The sequence below is a fragment of the Ranitomeya imitator genome, chromosome 2 (assembly GCF_032444005.1).
Source record: "Ranitomeya imitator isolate aRanImi1 chromosome 2, aRanImi1.pri, whole genome shotgun sequence".
Classification (NCBI taxonomy): domain Eukaryota; kingdom Metazoa; phylum Chordata; class Amphibia; order Anura; family Dendrobatidae; genus Ranitomeya; species Ranitomeya imitator.
In genome coordinates, this window is record NC_091283.1 from 393,792,586 (window position 1) to 393,807,700 (window position 15,115).

General features: G+C 43.3%; 1 protein-coding gene across 1 annotated transcript in view; it reads left to right on the top strand.

The window, feature by feature from the left end:
• The window catches only part of LOC138666658 (oocyte zinc finger protein XlCOF7.1-like), a 144,985-nt gene that overhangs the window by 18,524 nt on the left and 111,346 nt on the right, over nucleotides 1–15,115 (top strand). The window contains exon 8 of the mRNA XM_069754848.1: nucleotides 6,721–6,913. Within this exon, the coding sequence (XP_069610949.1) occupies nucleotides 6,721–6,913 (193 nt within the window). The remainder of the gene's footprint in view (nucleotides 1–6,720; nucleotides 6,914–15,115) is intronic.

The following is a 15,115-nucleotide window of genomic DNA, read 5'->3' on the forward strand; positions in this document are numbered from 1 at the left end:
CGCGGTGTAACGCACTCCATTAACGCAGATATTAACCCTGTGTGACCAACTTTTTACTATTGATGCTGTGTATGCAGCATCAATAGTAAAAAGATCTAATTTTACAAATAATAATAAAAAAAAAGGTTATTCTCACCCTCCGCCGTCGCTTCCTCTCCTCGGCAGTGCAAGCGGCAGGTTCTGGTGGCAAGGATGCTATGCGAGAAGGACCTTCCATGACGTCACGGTCATGTGACCGCGATGTCAGCACAGGTCCTGCGCTCATACCAACCCTGGGACCGGAAGCTGCTGCGTGCACCGCACAGAAGCGCCAGGACTACAATGGGCCCTCGGAACATGAGTATATGTTTATTTTTTATTTTAAGTCTTTTTTAACCTGTTACATACGTGGCTGGGCAATATACTACGTGGCTGGGCAATATACTACGTGACTAGCCAATATACTACGTGACTGGGCAGTATACTACGTGGCTTTGTGCTGTATACTACGTCGCTGTGCAATATACTACGTGGCTGGGCAATATACTACGTGGCCCTGTGCTGTATACTACGTCGCTGTGCAATATACTACGTGACTGGGCAATATACTACGTGGCTCTGTGCTGTATACTACGTCGCTGTGCAATATACTACGTGGCTGGGCAATATACTACGTGACTGGGCAATATAATACGTGACTGGCCAATATACTACGTGACTGGGCAGTATACTACGTGGCTCTGTGCTGTATACTACGTCGCTGTGCAATATACTACGTGACTGGGCAATATACTACGTGGCTCTGTGCTGTATACTACGTCGCTGTGCAATATACTACGTGGCTGGGCAATATACTACGTGACTGGGCAATATACTACGTGACTGGGCAATATACTACGTGACTGGGCAATATACTATGTGGCTGGGCAATATACTACGTCACTGGGCAATATACTACATCACTGGGCAATATAGTACGTGACTGGGCAATATACTACGTGGCTAGGCAATATACTACGTGGCTGGGCAATATACTACGTGGTTGGCCAATATACTACTTGACTGGGCAATATACGATGTGACTGGGCAATATACTATGGCTGGTCAATATACTACGTAGCTGGGCAATATAGTACGTGACTGGGCAATATACTACGTGGCTGGGCAATATACTACGTGGTTGGGCAATATACTACGTGGCTCTGTGCTGTATACTACGTCGCTGTGCAATATACTACGTGACTGGGCAATATACTACGTGGCTCTGTGCTGTATACTACGTCGCTGTGCAATATACTACGTGGCTGGGCAATATACTACGTGACTGGGCAATATACTACGTGACTGGGCAATATACTACGTGACTGGGCAATATAATACGTGACTGGCCAATATACTACGTGACTGGGCAGTATACTACGTGGCTCTGTGCTGTATACTACGTCGCTGTGCAATATACTACGTGGCTGGGCAATATACTACGTGGCTCTGTGCTGTATACTACGTCGCTGTGCAATATACTACGTGACTGGGCAATATACTACGTGGCTCTGTGCTGTATACTACGTCGCTGTGCAATATACTACGTGGCTGGGCAATATACTACGTGACTGGGCAATATACTACGTGACTGGGCAATATACTATGTGGCTGGGCAATATACTACGTCACTGGGCAATATACTACATCACTGGGCAATATAGTACGTGACTGGGCAATATACTACGTGGCTGGGCAATATACTACGTGGCTGGGCAATATACTACGTGGTTGGGCAATATACTACGTGACTGGGCAATATACGATGTGACTGGGCAATATACTATGGCTGGTCAATATACTACATAGCTGGGCAATATAGTACGTGACTGGGCAATATACTACGTGGCTGGGCAATATACTACGTGGTTGGGCAATATACTACGTGGCTGGGCAATATACTATGTGGGCTGTGCAATATGCTACGTGGACATGCATATTCTAGAATACCCGATGCGTTAGAATTGGGCCACCATCTAGTTAACAATAAAAGCATTAACTTATCCCACACAAAGCTAGCTCTCACTCAGATCTGCCATCTGTCTCCGGAAATATAGGGGGGTTCTCACATTACGGGTAGAAAAAGTGACTGTTCCCACCCCCTCAAATACAATACAATGAAATCTGCATTCCCAAATACTCTCCTCCTTCTGAGCCTCACTGTACCTAAATCGCAGTAAGCGGCCACATTTGTGGCATTTTTGTAGTGAGGAGAGAGGAATTAACAATTTTCGGGCTGCTTTTCTCCTGTATCAGAAACTGGGCACAATGTATGGGGACGCTATAATATATGGGGGCACTACACTGCAGGAGGGCATAATGTATAGGCCCTAAACTGGCATATTTGCAGTTCTCCATAATAAAGCCTTTTGTGGATGTTACAAAATTTGTGATAAGTTAGAAAAAATGGGCTCAGCAAATATTACAAAGGGGTGATACACAAACCTTACACAAACTGGAGCATGAGAAAGATTATAAAATTAACTATTATTAAAATTAATATAAAGTTTATTAAGAAAACTGTCAAGACAAATCTTAACACAAACAGAAAAAAATTGACTAAAAACAACTAAAAATTTGTATAGAGACTTGAACTCGTTGGTGGCATGGGTATGTCAGAAGCTGCAGACAGTCGCACTGCATCTAGCTGCAGAAGGTCTCTGCGTTGGCTTTGAAGGGACCTACCTAACCCTTTGACTCTTTGACCCAGTGGCAACTTTTCTCCGGCTCTAATTGACACACCTGAACCTGGGTGTTTATAGACTCCCAGCCTGCTGCTGGGAGTTGCCGGTGATATTTCCATTTCCCCCCGTTGAGGCTTGGAGCTATAGTAGTCGGCTACCTTGCTCTTTGGTGTTACCTTCCTCTCAGGGATTAGGTGCCTGCTCGGTGATAGGTGCAGAACATATATAGGGACGTTCTGGGCAGACAGGGTGACTTTAGATCTGCCCATGGGGCTCGACTCCCCCTTCCCTAGTGTTGGACTCCCTTCCCCTCATCCCTTCATGTTGCTCTTAGTCTTTCCTACACTGTGCGTGACATTATCACCGGCCGTGCATATTTAAGGTAAAAAAAAACCTGACACATGTTTTTATTTATGTGTGTGTGTTTTTTCGGTTGTTTTTTTTTCCTTTTCTTCCTTGATATGGTTCCGGTCACACGTCTGACAGAGCAGCTACACTGTCCGTGTCTGGAGGTGAATTACCTCTGATATGAGGTTCAGCAGTCACAAAAGTGGCTGCAGGTCGCTGATGTTGAGGTCTCTGCAGGTATGCCAGTCCAACCTGAATACAAGGTTGCCCTACCAGACAGGTTTAACAGAGGAACAGACAAGTTTTTTGTGTTTAAGGAAGTTTGCAAATTTTATTTTAAAATTCATCCTCACTCCTCAGGAAATGAAGAGCAACGAGTCGGTATTGTGATCTCTCCACTTCAGGGAGATCTGTAGTCCTGGGCTTTCTCTTTGCCGCAGGATTTGGTTTATCTCCAGTCTGTGCAGGCATTTTTTTTGGCTCAAGCCCTTATCTATGATGACCCTAACCGAGTCGCCTTGGCTGAGTCCAGGTTGTGTCACCTTCAGCAGGGGAATCAGTCAGTAGAGACGTATAGCTCCGAATTCTGTAGGTGGGCAACTGATACTAAGTGGAATGACCCGGCTCTCAGAAGCCAATTTCTTCAGGGTCTCACTGAAAGGTTGAAAGATGCCTTGGCGGTATATGAAACCCGTGAGTCCTTGGAGGATGCTATGTCGTTGGCTATACGTGTTGACAGATGCCTTCGGGATAGGTGGGTAAGACCACCTTCTCCAGAGCCTCTTTTCTGGGGTATTGCCCCTTTGCCAGGGGAGGGGTCTAGGGGTAAATCCGAATGGGACAGAGTGGAGGACCCCATGCAGTTAGGGGGTGCCTCCGCATCGTACATTTCCCGGGATGTTCACAAAAAAAGGGTGTGTGTTTTTTTGTGTGGAAAAAAAGGACATTTTATTGGGGCCTGTCTTTTGATGCCTAAACAAAAGGAGACTGATTTAACTCTTGGTAGTCTAGAGTGGAATAAGCAAGGGGTGCATCTATCATCAACCTGCAGTTCCCGGTTAGAGGTGGTGCTGGAGTGCAAAACCAAGGAGATTTCTGTGTTTGTTGACAGTGGAGCTGGAGTCAGCATGGTGGATGCTGAGTTTGTCACGGGCTGGTTTGCTGTGCTTTATTTAAGCAAAATTCCCATCTTTGCCATCGACTCAGCGCCACTTTGCACAGAAAGCTCTCACTCAAATTATACAGAATATAAGACTGAGGGTGGGGTCGGTTCATTCTGAAATAATTCCTTGCTTTGTCCTGGACGGTCTTCCCACCCCAATTGTATTGGGTCTTCTCTGGTTAGTGAAACATAATCTGTTGGTGGATTGGCAAACCAGAGAGATCATTGAGTGGGGGGATTACTGCCATGAGAACTGTTTGAGGATTTCATTGCAGAAAGTCTGGAGAAGGGACACATCAAACCCTCATCTTTGCCCGTGGCGGCAGGGTTCTTCTTTGTGAAGAAAAAAGATGGCGGTCTATGTCCGTTTAGATTTCTGGGAAATAAATCAAATTACAGTCCGAGATCCATACCCCTTCCTCTGATTCCTGATCTGTTCAGCCAGGTTGTGAGAGCTAATGTGTTCTTGAAATTGGATTTAAAGGGGGCCTGCAACCTGGTTAGAATCAGAGAAGGGGAGGAATGGAAGATGGCGTTCAATACCCTTGAGGGTCATTTCGAAAGTCTAGTCATGACTTTCAGTCTGACCAATGCACCTGCGGTATTTCAGCATTTCATCAATGATATTTTCCATCATTTGGTGGGTAGGTTTGTGATGGACTATCTAGATGATATTTTGGTTTACTCTCCTGATTTGAAGACACATCAGGGGCATGTTAAACAGATAACAAATTATATGCCAAACTAGGAAAATGTGTTTTTGACATCCAGGAGGTGCAGTTTTTGGGTACCTGTTGTTATCTTCAGGTTTTCATGCTGTCTTTGATTGTGACTGTCCTGAGAACTTGAAGGCCCTACAAGGTTTTTTGGGCTTTACTAATTTGTACCGGAAATTTTTCCAGAATTATTCAGTAATTGTGAAATCCCTTACTGACATGACAAGGAAAGGGTCGCACGTTTCCAAATGGTCGGACGATGCCCTGCGTGCTTTTTCCTAAATTAAAAACTGTTTTGCCACGGCTCCTATACTTAGTTAACCTGATGTTTTCCAGCCCTTTGTTGTGGAGGTGGGAGTTGGGTCTGTATTGTGCCAGGGTCCATCCACTGGTAAATGGCGTCCATGCGCCTTCTTTTCTAAAACATTTTCTTCGGCTGAGAGAAATTATGACGTGCATAATAGGGAGCTTTTGGCAATTAAATTAGCATTAGAAGAATGGTGACATTGGTTGGAGGGGGCTGTTCATCCTATTACTGTTATCACTGACCATAAGAACTTGTCACATGTTCAATCGGCTAAACATCTCAACCCTAGGCAAGCTAGATGGTCCCTGTTTTTTTATTAGGTTCAATCTTGTGGTCACATTCCATCTAGGGGTTAAAAATGTCAAAGCTGATGCTTTGTCCCAGAGCTTCCCTGGTGGTGGGGACCATGAGGACCCTGTTCTGATTTTGCAGAAGGGGACAGTCATTTTGGCATTGTACGATGAGGTGGAGGTTGAGGAGTTGGAGGCCTAGGGGGACATTGGGGAACATCACAACTCTGTGCTCGCTGGTCATCCAGATGGTAAGGCAACCGCAGACCTCCTTTCTCATCATTTTTGGTGTCCACGATTGAATTGGATGTGGTTGAACAATTAGCTGCTTGTAGTATCTGTTCCCGTTCTAAAGTATTGCATACCCTTCTTCCACTACCTATACCTAGTACACCGTGGACACACTTGTCCATGGATTTTATTACTGACCTACCTGTATCTGCAGGCAAGACTGTGGTTTTAGTGGTTGTAGATAAGGTTCAGTACAATGGTTCATTTGGTCGCATTACCGGCACTTTCAAATTCCAAGACTCTTGCACAGGTGTTTATAAATGAGATCATGAAGTTTCACAGGGTTCCCTCTTATGTGGTCTCAGTTCAGGGGACCCAATTTGTTTGCAAGTTCTGGAGGGTGTTCTGTTCTCAACTGGGGGTGCAGCTGTCCTTTTCCTCTGCCTTTCATTCCCAGTCGAATGGACAGACCAATTGCGTTAGCCAGAATTTGGAGACCTACCTTAGATGTCTCCGAAAATCAGGAGGATTGGGCATTCTACTCAGCGCTACCAGAATATATTATCAATAATCACTGACAAGAATCTACCAGCAGGTCACTGTTCTTTGGTGCATAAGGTTACCATCCACAGTTTGGTTCCTTTAGTGAGGGAGGGGCTCCGGGAATTCCTGAAGAGGAACATTTTGCTTCGTCGCTCTCCTCAATGTGGCAGTGGGTTCTGAATAATTTGAAGATTATGGGGGACAGGTACAAATGTATGGCTGACAGAAAACGCTTGCCAGGTCCGGAACTGAATGTGAATGACTTTGTGTAGTTGTCTAACAGGATTATCAGGTTGAAGGTTCCTTCCTGGAAGTTGGAACCTAAATTTATTGGTCCCTATAAAATATTCACCGTCATTAATCCAGCAACGTTTTGTCTTGAGCTACCTCAGGCACTTAAGATCCACAATGTCTTCCATAGGTCTTTGCTCAAGAAGTATGTGGAACCTCTTGAGCCTTCACGCCTACCGCCTCCCCCAATAATGGTTGATGGAAATCTTGAGTTTCGGATTTCAAGGACTGTAGATTCTCTTCTCAAATGTCGTTCTCCACAATACTTGATGCACTGGAAGGGTTATGGCCCAGAGGAAATGATGTGGGTCTTGGCAACAGAGGTGAATACTGCCAGGCTGGTTCGTTCATTTTACACCTCTTGTCCTGAGAAGCCTGGACCTGAGTGTCTGGATGCCACTTGTAGAAGGGGTGGGGTACTGTCACAGGTATATCAGAAGCTGCAGACAGTCACACTCCATCTAGCTGCTGAAGGTCTCTGCGTTTGGCTTTACAGACATCTTAAGTCTTCTGAATCTTTTACCCAGTGGCAACCTTTCTCCGGGTCTAATTGACACACCTGGACCTGGGTGTTTATAGACTCCCAGCCTACTGCTGGGAGTTGCTGGCGATATTTCTATTTCCCCCTGTTGAGGCTTGGAGCTATATCAGTTGGCTACCTTCCTCTTTGGTGTTGCTGGAGGTCGTCTGTGTTACATCTCTGAGCCTTCTCAAGATATGTGTTCCCCTTGTTTGTCTATTCCAGCTGTCTTTCTTGGTAGTGGGGATCTACTAGTGCGCACCTCATCATTCCCTAAGCAGGACTTTACGCCAGGGTCAGGCAGGGATGAGGTTTATGATTGGTGGTAGGTGCAGAACCTATACAGGGACAGTCAGGGCAGACAGTGTGACTTTACATCTGCCTAGGGGTATCCACTCCCCCTTCCTTAGTGTTGGGTTCCCTTCCCCTCATCCTTTCGTGTTGCTCTCAGTCTTTCCTACACTGTGAATTACAGTTGGATATGATAGTCCAATTAATACCCCTTTATTAAGCAATGCTAATATAATAATGATATTACTTTAGTTTCATTCAGTGGGTACGGAAAGTATTTGGGCCCCTTTACATTTTTCACTCTTTGTTTCATTGCAGCCATTTGGTAAATTCAAAAAAGTTCTTTTTTTCACATTAATGTACACTCTGCACCCCATCTTGACTGGAAAAAAATCAAATGTAGGAATGTTTGCTGTCCATTTCCTTATGATCCTCCTTGAGATGGTTCTACTCCTTCATTGCAGTCCAGATGTGGTTAATTAAACTGATAGGACTTGATTTGGAAAGGCACACACCTGTCTATATAAGACCTTACAGCTCACAGTGCATGTCAGACCAAGTGAAAATCATGAGGTCAAAGGAACTGGCCAAGGAGCTCAGAGACAGAATTGTGGCAAGGCACAGATCTGGCCAAGGTTACAACAGAATTTCTGCAGTACTCAAGGTTCATAAGAGCACAGTGGCCTCCATAATCCTTAAATGGAAGAAGTTTGGGACCACCAGAAGTCTTCCTAGAACTGGCTGTCCAGCCAAACTGAGCAATCGTTGGAGAAGAGCCTTGATGAGAAAGGTAAAGAAGAACCCCAAGATCACTGTGGCTGAGCTCCAGAAATGGGAGAAAGTTCCACAAAGTCAACTATGACTGCAGCCCTCCACCAGTCAGGCCTTTATGGCAGAGCGGCCCGACGGAAGCCTCTCCTCAGTGCAAGACATATGAAATAGAGTTTGCTAAAAAGAAAAACACATGGAGGACTCCCAGACTATGAGAAATAAGATTCTCTGGTCTGATGAGAGGAAGATAGACCTTTTTGGTGATATTCTAAGCAGTATGTGTGGAGAAAACCAGGCACCGCTCATCACCTGCCCAATACAATCCCAACAGTGAAACATGGTGGTGGCAGCATCATGCTATGGGGGTGTTTTTCAGCTGCGGGGACAGGATGACTGATTGTCACTGAAGTAAGCATGAATGCAGCCAAATACAGAGATATCCTGGATGAAAACCTCTTCCACAGTGCTCTGGACCTCAGACTTGGCTGAAGGTTCACCTTCCAACAAGACAATGACCCTAAGCACACAGCTAAAATAACAAAGGAGTTCTCCACAACAACTCTGTGACCATTCTTAACTGGTCCAACCAGAGCCCTGACCTGAATCCAATTGAGCATCTCTGGAGAGACCTAAAAATGGCTGTCCACCAACGTTCACCATCCAACCTGACGGAACTGGAGAGGATCTGCTGGAAAGAATGGCAAAGGATGCCCAAATCCAGGTGTGAAAAACTTGTTGCATCATTCCCAGGAAGACTCATGGTTGTACTAGCTCAAGAGGGTGCTTCTACTTAATACTGAGCAAAGGGTCTGAATACTTATAACCATGTGATATTTCAGTTTTTCTTTTTTAATAAATTTGCAAACATTTCTACATTTCTGTTTTTTTTCAGTCAAGATGGAGTGCAGAGTGTACATTAATGAGAAAAAAATGAACTTTTTTGAAGTTACCAAATGACTGCAATGAAACAGAGTGAAAAATGTAAAGGCTTAAGAATAATTTCCGTACCCACTAATTTATAAAATAAATACAGTAGTGTAATATAATGGCAGTGTATTAAAAAACATGAGTTAATCACAAAAACCTTTACACTAGTTTTCATTTCCATGCATTGGAAACATTGCACACTGTTTTCTAATTCAAAACAGGAAGATAAATATATATAATTTTTAACTACTTTTAAGTGTTTTAATATGTACAAACTGGTCCATGATCCCTGGTATGCAGTAAATAGGTCCAGCACCATATTAAGAGAAACATGCCCATTTCATGATGCTTGCTTCACGGTCTTCAGAGTGTACTGTGGCTTGAATGCTGAGTTTAGGGGTCATCTGACAAACTGTCTGTCTCCCTTGGACCCAAAAAGAGCAATTTTACTTTCAATAGTCCACAAAATGTTTCTTCATTTCTCTTTAGGCCAGTTGATGTGTTGTTTGGCAAATTGTATCCCCTACATGTCATTTTTTTAACAGTTGGACGTTGCGGGGACTTCTTGCTAAGAGATTTTCTTCAAAAATTCCATTTTTTTTTTTTTTAATTCCACTTTGCATTAATTCATGTGTAGCAACTGAAGGGTTAACACATTTCCTGACAGCAGTTTTTAAGTATTTGAAGGGTGCATTTTTTAAAATGCTATCATTTTTTGGGGAGTTTCCAATATTTAGGCCCCTCAATGTCAATTTAAATGTGAACTGGTCTCTAAAGAAACAGGTTTTGTACATTTCTTTAAAAATTGGTGCTTAACCTCTAACCCTTTTAACATCCTAACAAATAAAATTATGTTTAAAAAATTATGCAAATGTAAATTAGACATATGCGAAATGTTATTTATTTATTAGCTTATACAGCATGACTAATTGGTTTATGGATATTAAAATTAAGTTTGAAAACTGCTAATTTTAAAAAGATTTTGCCAAAATTCTGATACTTTCACAAGTGCAACACATATCAACCTAAACATACCACTAACATAAAGTAAAATGTGTCACATAAAAATCTCAGAATCACTGGAATATGTTGAAACAGTCCAGAGTTATTCGCTCTTAGGCTGGAGTCACAATTACAGTAACATAAAAAATCGGTCTGATTTTGACGGCCGAGAATCGCACGAGTGTTCTCCGTATGGTCATCCGTGTGTAATCCGTATGCAATGCGATGATGCAATTTCCTTGCATCTAGTATTCGTATGATATCCGTATGCAATGCGATTTTAGCATGAGCTTTTACATACAGCAGTTCTTTGTATGTAAAATCTCATGTTAAAATCGCATTGTAATACACATCATTTTAAAACCAAATATTCTTCAAAGCATATATATATATATATATATATATATATATATATATATATATATATAAATATTAGATAGAAGAGAAAGATAGAATAAATGGATTACATACAGTACATACATACAGAATAGGTAGATATATAGATGTGTGTGACAAATACAATTAGTATATTACAGTGCCTTGTGAAAGTATTCGGCCCCCTGGAACTTTCCAACCTTTTCCCACATATCATGCTTCAATCATAAAGATACCAAATGTAAATTTTTGGTAAAGAATCAACAACAGGTGGAACACAATTGTGAAGTTGAACAAAATTTATTTGGTATTTTAAATTTTTGTGGAAATTGGGGCATGCAATATTATTCGGCCCCTTTAATTTAATACTTTGTTGCACCACCTTTTGCTGCGATTACAGCTGCAAGTCGCTTGGGGTATGTCTCTATCAGTTATGTACATTGAGAGACTGAAATTCTTGCCCATTCTTCCTTGGCAAACAGCTCGAGCTCAGTGAGATTTGATGGAGATCGTTTGTAGACAGCAGTTTTCAGCTCTTTCCACAGATTCTCGATTGGATTGAGGTCTGGACTTTGACTTGGCCATTCTAACACCTGGATATGTTTATTTGTGAGCCATTCCATTGTAGATTTTACTTTATGTTTGAGATCATTGTCTTGTTGCAAGACAAATCTTCATCCCAGTCTCAGGTCTTTTGCAGACTCCAACAGGTTTTCTTCAAGAATGGTCCTGTATTTGGCTCCATCCATATTCCCATCTATTTTAACCATCTTCCCTGTCTCTGCTGAAGAAAAGCAAGCCCAAACCATGATGCTGCCACCACCATGTTTGACAGTGGGGATTGTGTGTTCAGGGTAATGAGCTGTGTTGCCTTTACGCCAAACATATTGTTTGGCATTGTTGGTGTGTCTCCCAGGTGGCTTATTGCAAACTCTAAATGACACATTTTATTGATATCTTTGAGAAATGGCTTTCTTCTTTCCACTCTTCCATAAAGGCCAGATTTGTGCAGTGTACGACTGATTGTTGTCCTATGGACAGACTGTCCCACCTCAGCTGTAGATCTCTGCAGTTCATCCAGAGTGATCATGGGCCTGTTGGCTGCATCTCTGATCAGTCTTCTCGTTGTTTGAGATGAAAGTTTACAGTGACGTCCGGGTCTTGGTAGATTTGCACTGGTATGATACTCCTTCCATTTCAATATGATCGCTTGAACAGTGCTCCTTGGGATGTTTAAAATTTTGGAAGCCATTTTGTATCCAAATCCGGGTTTAAACTTCTGCACAACAGTATCACGGACCTGTCTGTTGTGTTCCTTGGTCTTCATGATGCTCTCTGTGCTTCAAACAGAACCCTGAGACTATCACAGAGCAGGTGCATTTATACTGAGACTTGATTACACACCAGTGAATTATATTTATCATCATTAGGCATTTAGGACAACATTGGATCATTCAGAGATCCACAATGAACTTCTGGAGTGAGTTTGCTGCACTGAAAGTAAAGGGGCTGAATGATATTGCACGCCCCACTTTTCAGTTTTTGAATTTCCACAAAAATTTAAAATAACCAATAAATTTCGTTCAACTTCACGATTGTGTTCCACTTGTTGCTGATTCATCACCAAAAATTTACATTTGGTATCCTTATGTTTGAAGCATGATATGTGGGAAAAGGTTGAAAAGTTCCAGGGGGCCGAATACTTTTGGAAGGCACTGTTTGTTTGCAGCTTACTGTAAATGTATTGAATTAATAAATTATTTTTTGGAAAAAATGGCATGAGCTCCAGCGCAATTTTCCAAACCAGAGAGGGAAAGCCAGCGACTGGGGCAGATGTTTATAGCCTGGGAAAAGGGTAATTGTTATGATTCGGTGGTCTAGGAGCAACATGGAACGAGCTCTGAGAGAAGTGGAAACTGTACTGACCGCAGACCCTAAGCTAAACACAACACTAGAAGCAGCCGTGGAATGCTCCTAACTCTCCCTAGGCATCTCGTCACAGCCTAAGAGCTAACTACCCCTGAAGACAGAAGCAGGAAAACTATCTTGCCTCAGAGAAAATCCCCAAAGGATAGATTAGCCCCCCACAAATAATGACTGTGAGTGGAGAGGAAAAAGACATACACAGAATGAAACCAGGATGAGCACAGGAGGCCAGTCTAGCTTGATAGATAGGACAGGATGGAACACTGTGCGGTCAGTATAAAACACTACAAAAATCCACGCAGAGTAAACAAAAAATCTCCACACCTGACTAAAGGTGTGGAGGGTCACTCTGCTTCCCAAAGCTTCCAGCAAGACAGAAAATAATTCAAACTGATAATGCTGGACAAACAAAGAAAGCACAGAATGGACAAGTCCACAAACTATGGACAGAAAAATTAAGCAAAAACTTAGCTTTGCTGAACTGGTCAGGATAACAGGGAACTCCAAAGAGATGTGAATCCAACCAGGAACCATTTACAAGTGGCACTAGCTGAAGGAACAGCCAGGCTTAAATAGGCGAGAGAGGAGACGATAAGTGGAGGCAGCTGAATACAGCTAACTCCAAGGAGCAGCCATACCACTTGAAACCACAAGAGGGAGCCCAAGAGCAGAACTCACAAAAGTGCCACTTACAACCACCGGAGGGAGCCCAGGAGCAGAATTCACAACAGTACCCCCCCTTGAGGAGGGGTCACCGAACCCTCACCAGAGCCCCCAGGCCGATCAGGACGAGCCAAATGAAAAGCACGAACCAAATCGGTGGCATGGACATCGGAGGCAACAACCCAAGAATTATCCTCCTGGCCATACCCCTTCCACTTGACAAGATACTGAAGCCTCCGCCTCGAAAAACGAGAATCCAAAATCTTCTCAACCTCATATTCCAACTCCCCCTCAACCAACACCGGGGCAGGAGGGTCAACCGAGGGAACAACAGGCACCACATATCTCCGTAACAAAGATCTATGGAAAACATTATGAATGGCAAAAGAGGCTTGAAGAGCCAAACGAAAAGACACCGGATTAATAATTTCAGAAATTTTATAAGGACCAATAAATCAAGGCTTAAACTTAGGGGAGGAAACCTTCATAGGAACATGACGAGAAGACAACCAAACCAAATCCCCCACACGAAGCCGGGGACCAACACACCGATGGCGGTTAGCAAAACGTTGAGCCCTTTCCTGAGACGACGTCATATTGTCCACCACATGAGTCCAAATCTGCTGCAGCCTGTCCACCACAGAATCAACACCAGGACAATCAGAAGGCTCAACCTGCCCAGAAGAAAAACGAGGATGAAAACCAAAATTACAAAAGAAAGGTGAAACCAAAGTAGCTGAACTAGCCCAATTGTTAACCCCTTTCTGACATCGGACGTACTATCCCGTCGAGGTGGGGTGGGCCCCTATGACCACCGATGGGATAGTACGTCCAGCGCGATCGGCGGCGCTCACGGGGGGAGCGCGGCCAATCGCGGCCGGGTGTCAGCTGCCTATTGCAGCTGACATCCGGCACTATGTGCCAGGAGCGGTCATGGACCGCCCCGGCACATTAACCCCCGGCACACCGCGATCAAACATGATCGCGATGTGCCGGCGGTGCAGGGAAGCATCGCGCAGGGAGGGGGCTCCCTGCAGGCTTCCCTGAGCCCCCCGCAGCAACGCGATGTGATCGCGTTGCTGCGAGGGTCTTACCTCCCTCCCTGCCTGCTCCAGACCCGGATCCAAGATGGCCGCGGATCCGGGTCCTGCAGGGAGGGAGGTGGCTTCACAGTGCCTGCTCAGAGCAGGCACTGTGAAGCCTGCAGTGCTGCAAGTCAGATCGGTGATCTGACAGAGTGCTGTGCAAACTGTCAGATCACCGATCTGTGATGTCCCCCCTTGGGACAAAGTAAAAAAGTTAAAAAAAATTTTTCCAAATGTGTAAAAAAAAAAAAAAAAAATTCCTAAATAATGAAAAAAAAAAATATTATTCCCATAAATACATTTCTTTATCTAAATAAAAAAAACAAAACAATAAAAGTACATATATTTAGTATCGCCGCGTCCGTAACGGCCCGACCTATAAAACTGGCCCACTAGTTAACCCCTTCAGTAAACACCGTAAGAAAAAAAAAAAACGAGGCAAAAAACAACGCTTTATTATCATACCGCCGAACAAAAAGTGGAATAACAAAAAGACAGATATAAATAACCATGGTACCGCTGAAAACGTCATCTTGTCCCGCAAAAAACGAGCCGCCATACAACATCATCAGCAAAAAAATAAAAAAGTTATAGTCCTGAGAATAAAGCGATGCAAAAATAATTATTTTTCTATAAAATAGTTTTTATTGTATAAAAGCGCCAAAACATAAAAAAATGATATAAATGAGGTGTCGCTGTAATCGTACTGACCTGAAGAATAAAACTGCTTTATCAATTTTACCAAACGCGGAACGCTATAAACGCCTCCCCCAAAGGAAATTCATAAATAGCTGGTTTTTGGTCATTCTGCCTCACAAAAATCGGAATAAAAAGCGATCAAAAAATGTCACATGCCCGAAAATGTTACCAATAAAAATGTCAACTCGTCCCGCAAAAAAAAAGACCTCACATGACTCCATGGACCAAAATATGGAAAAATTATAGCTCTCAAAATGTGGTAACGC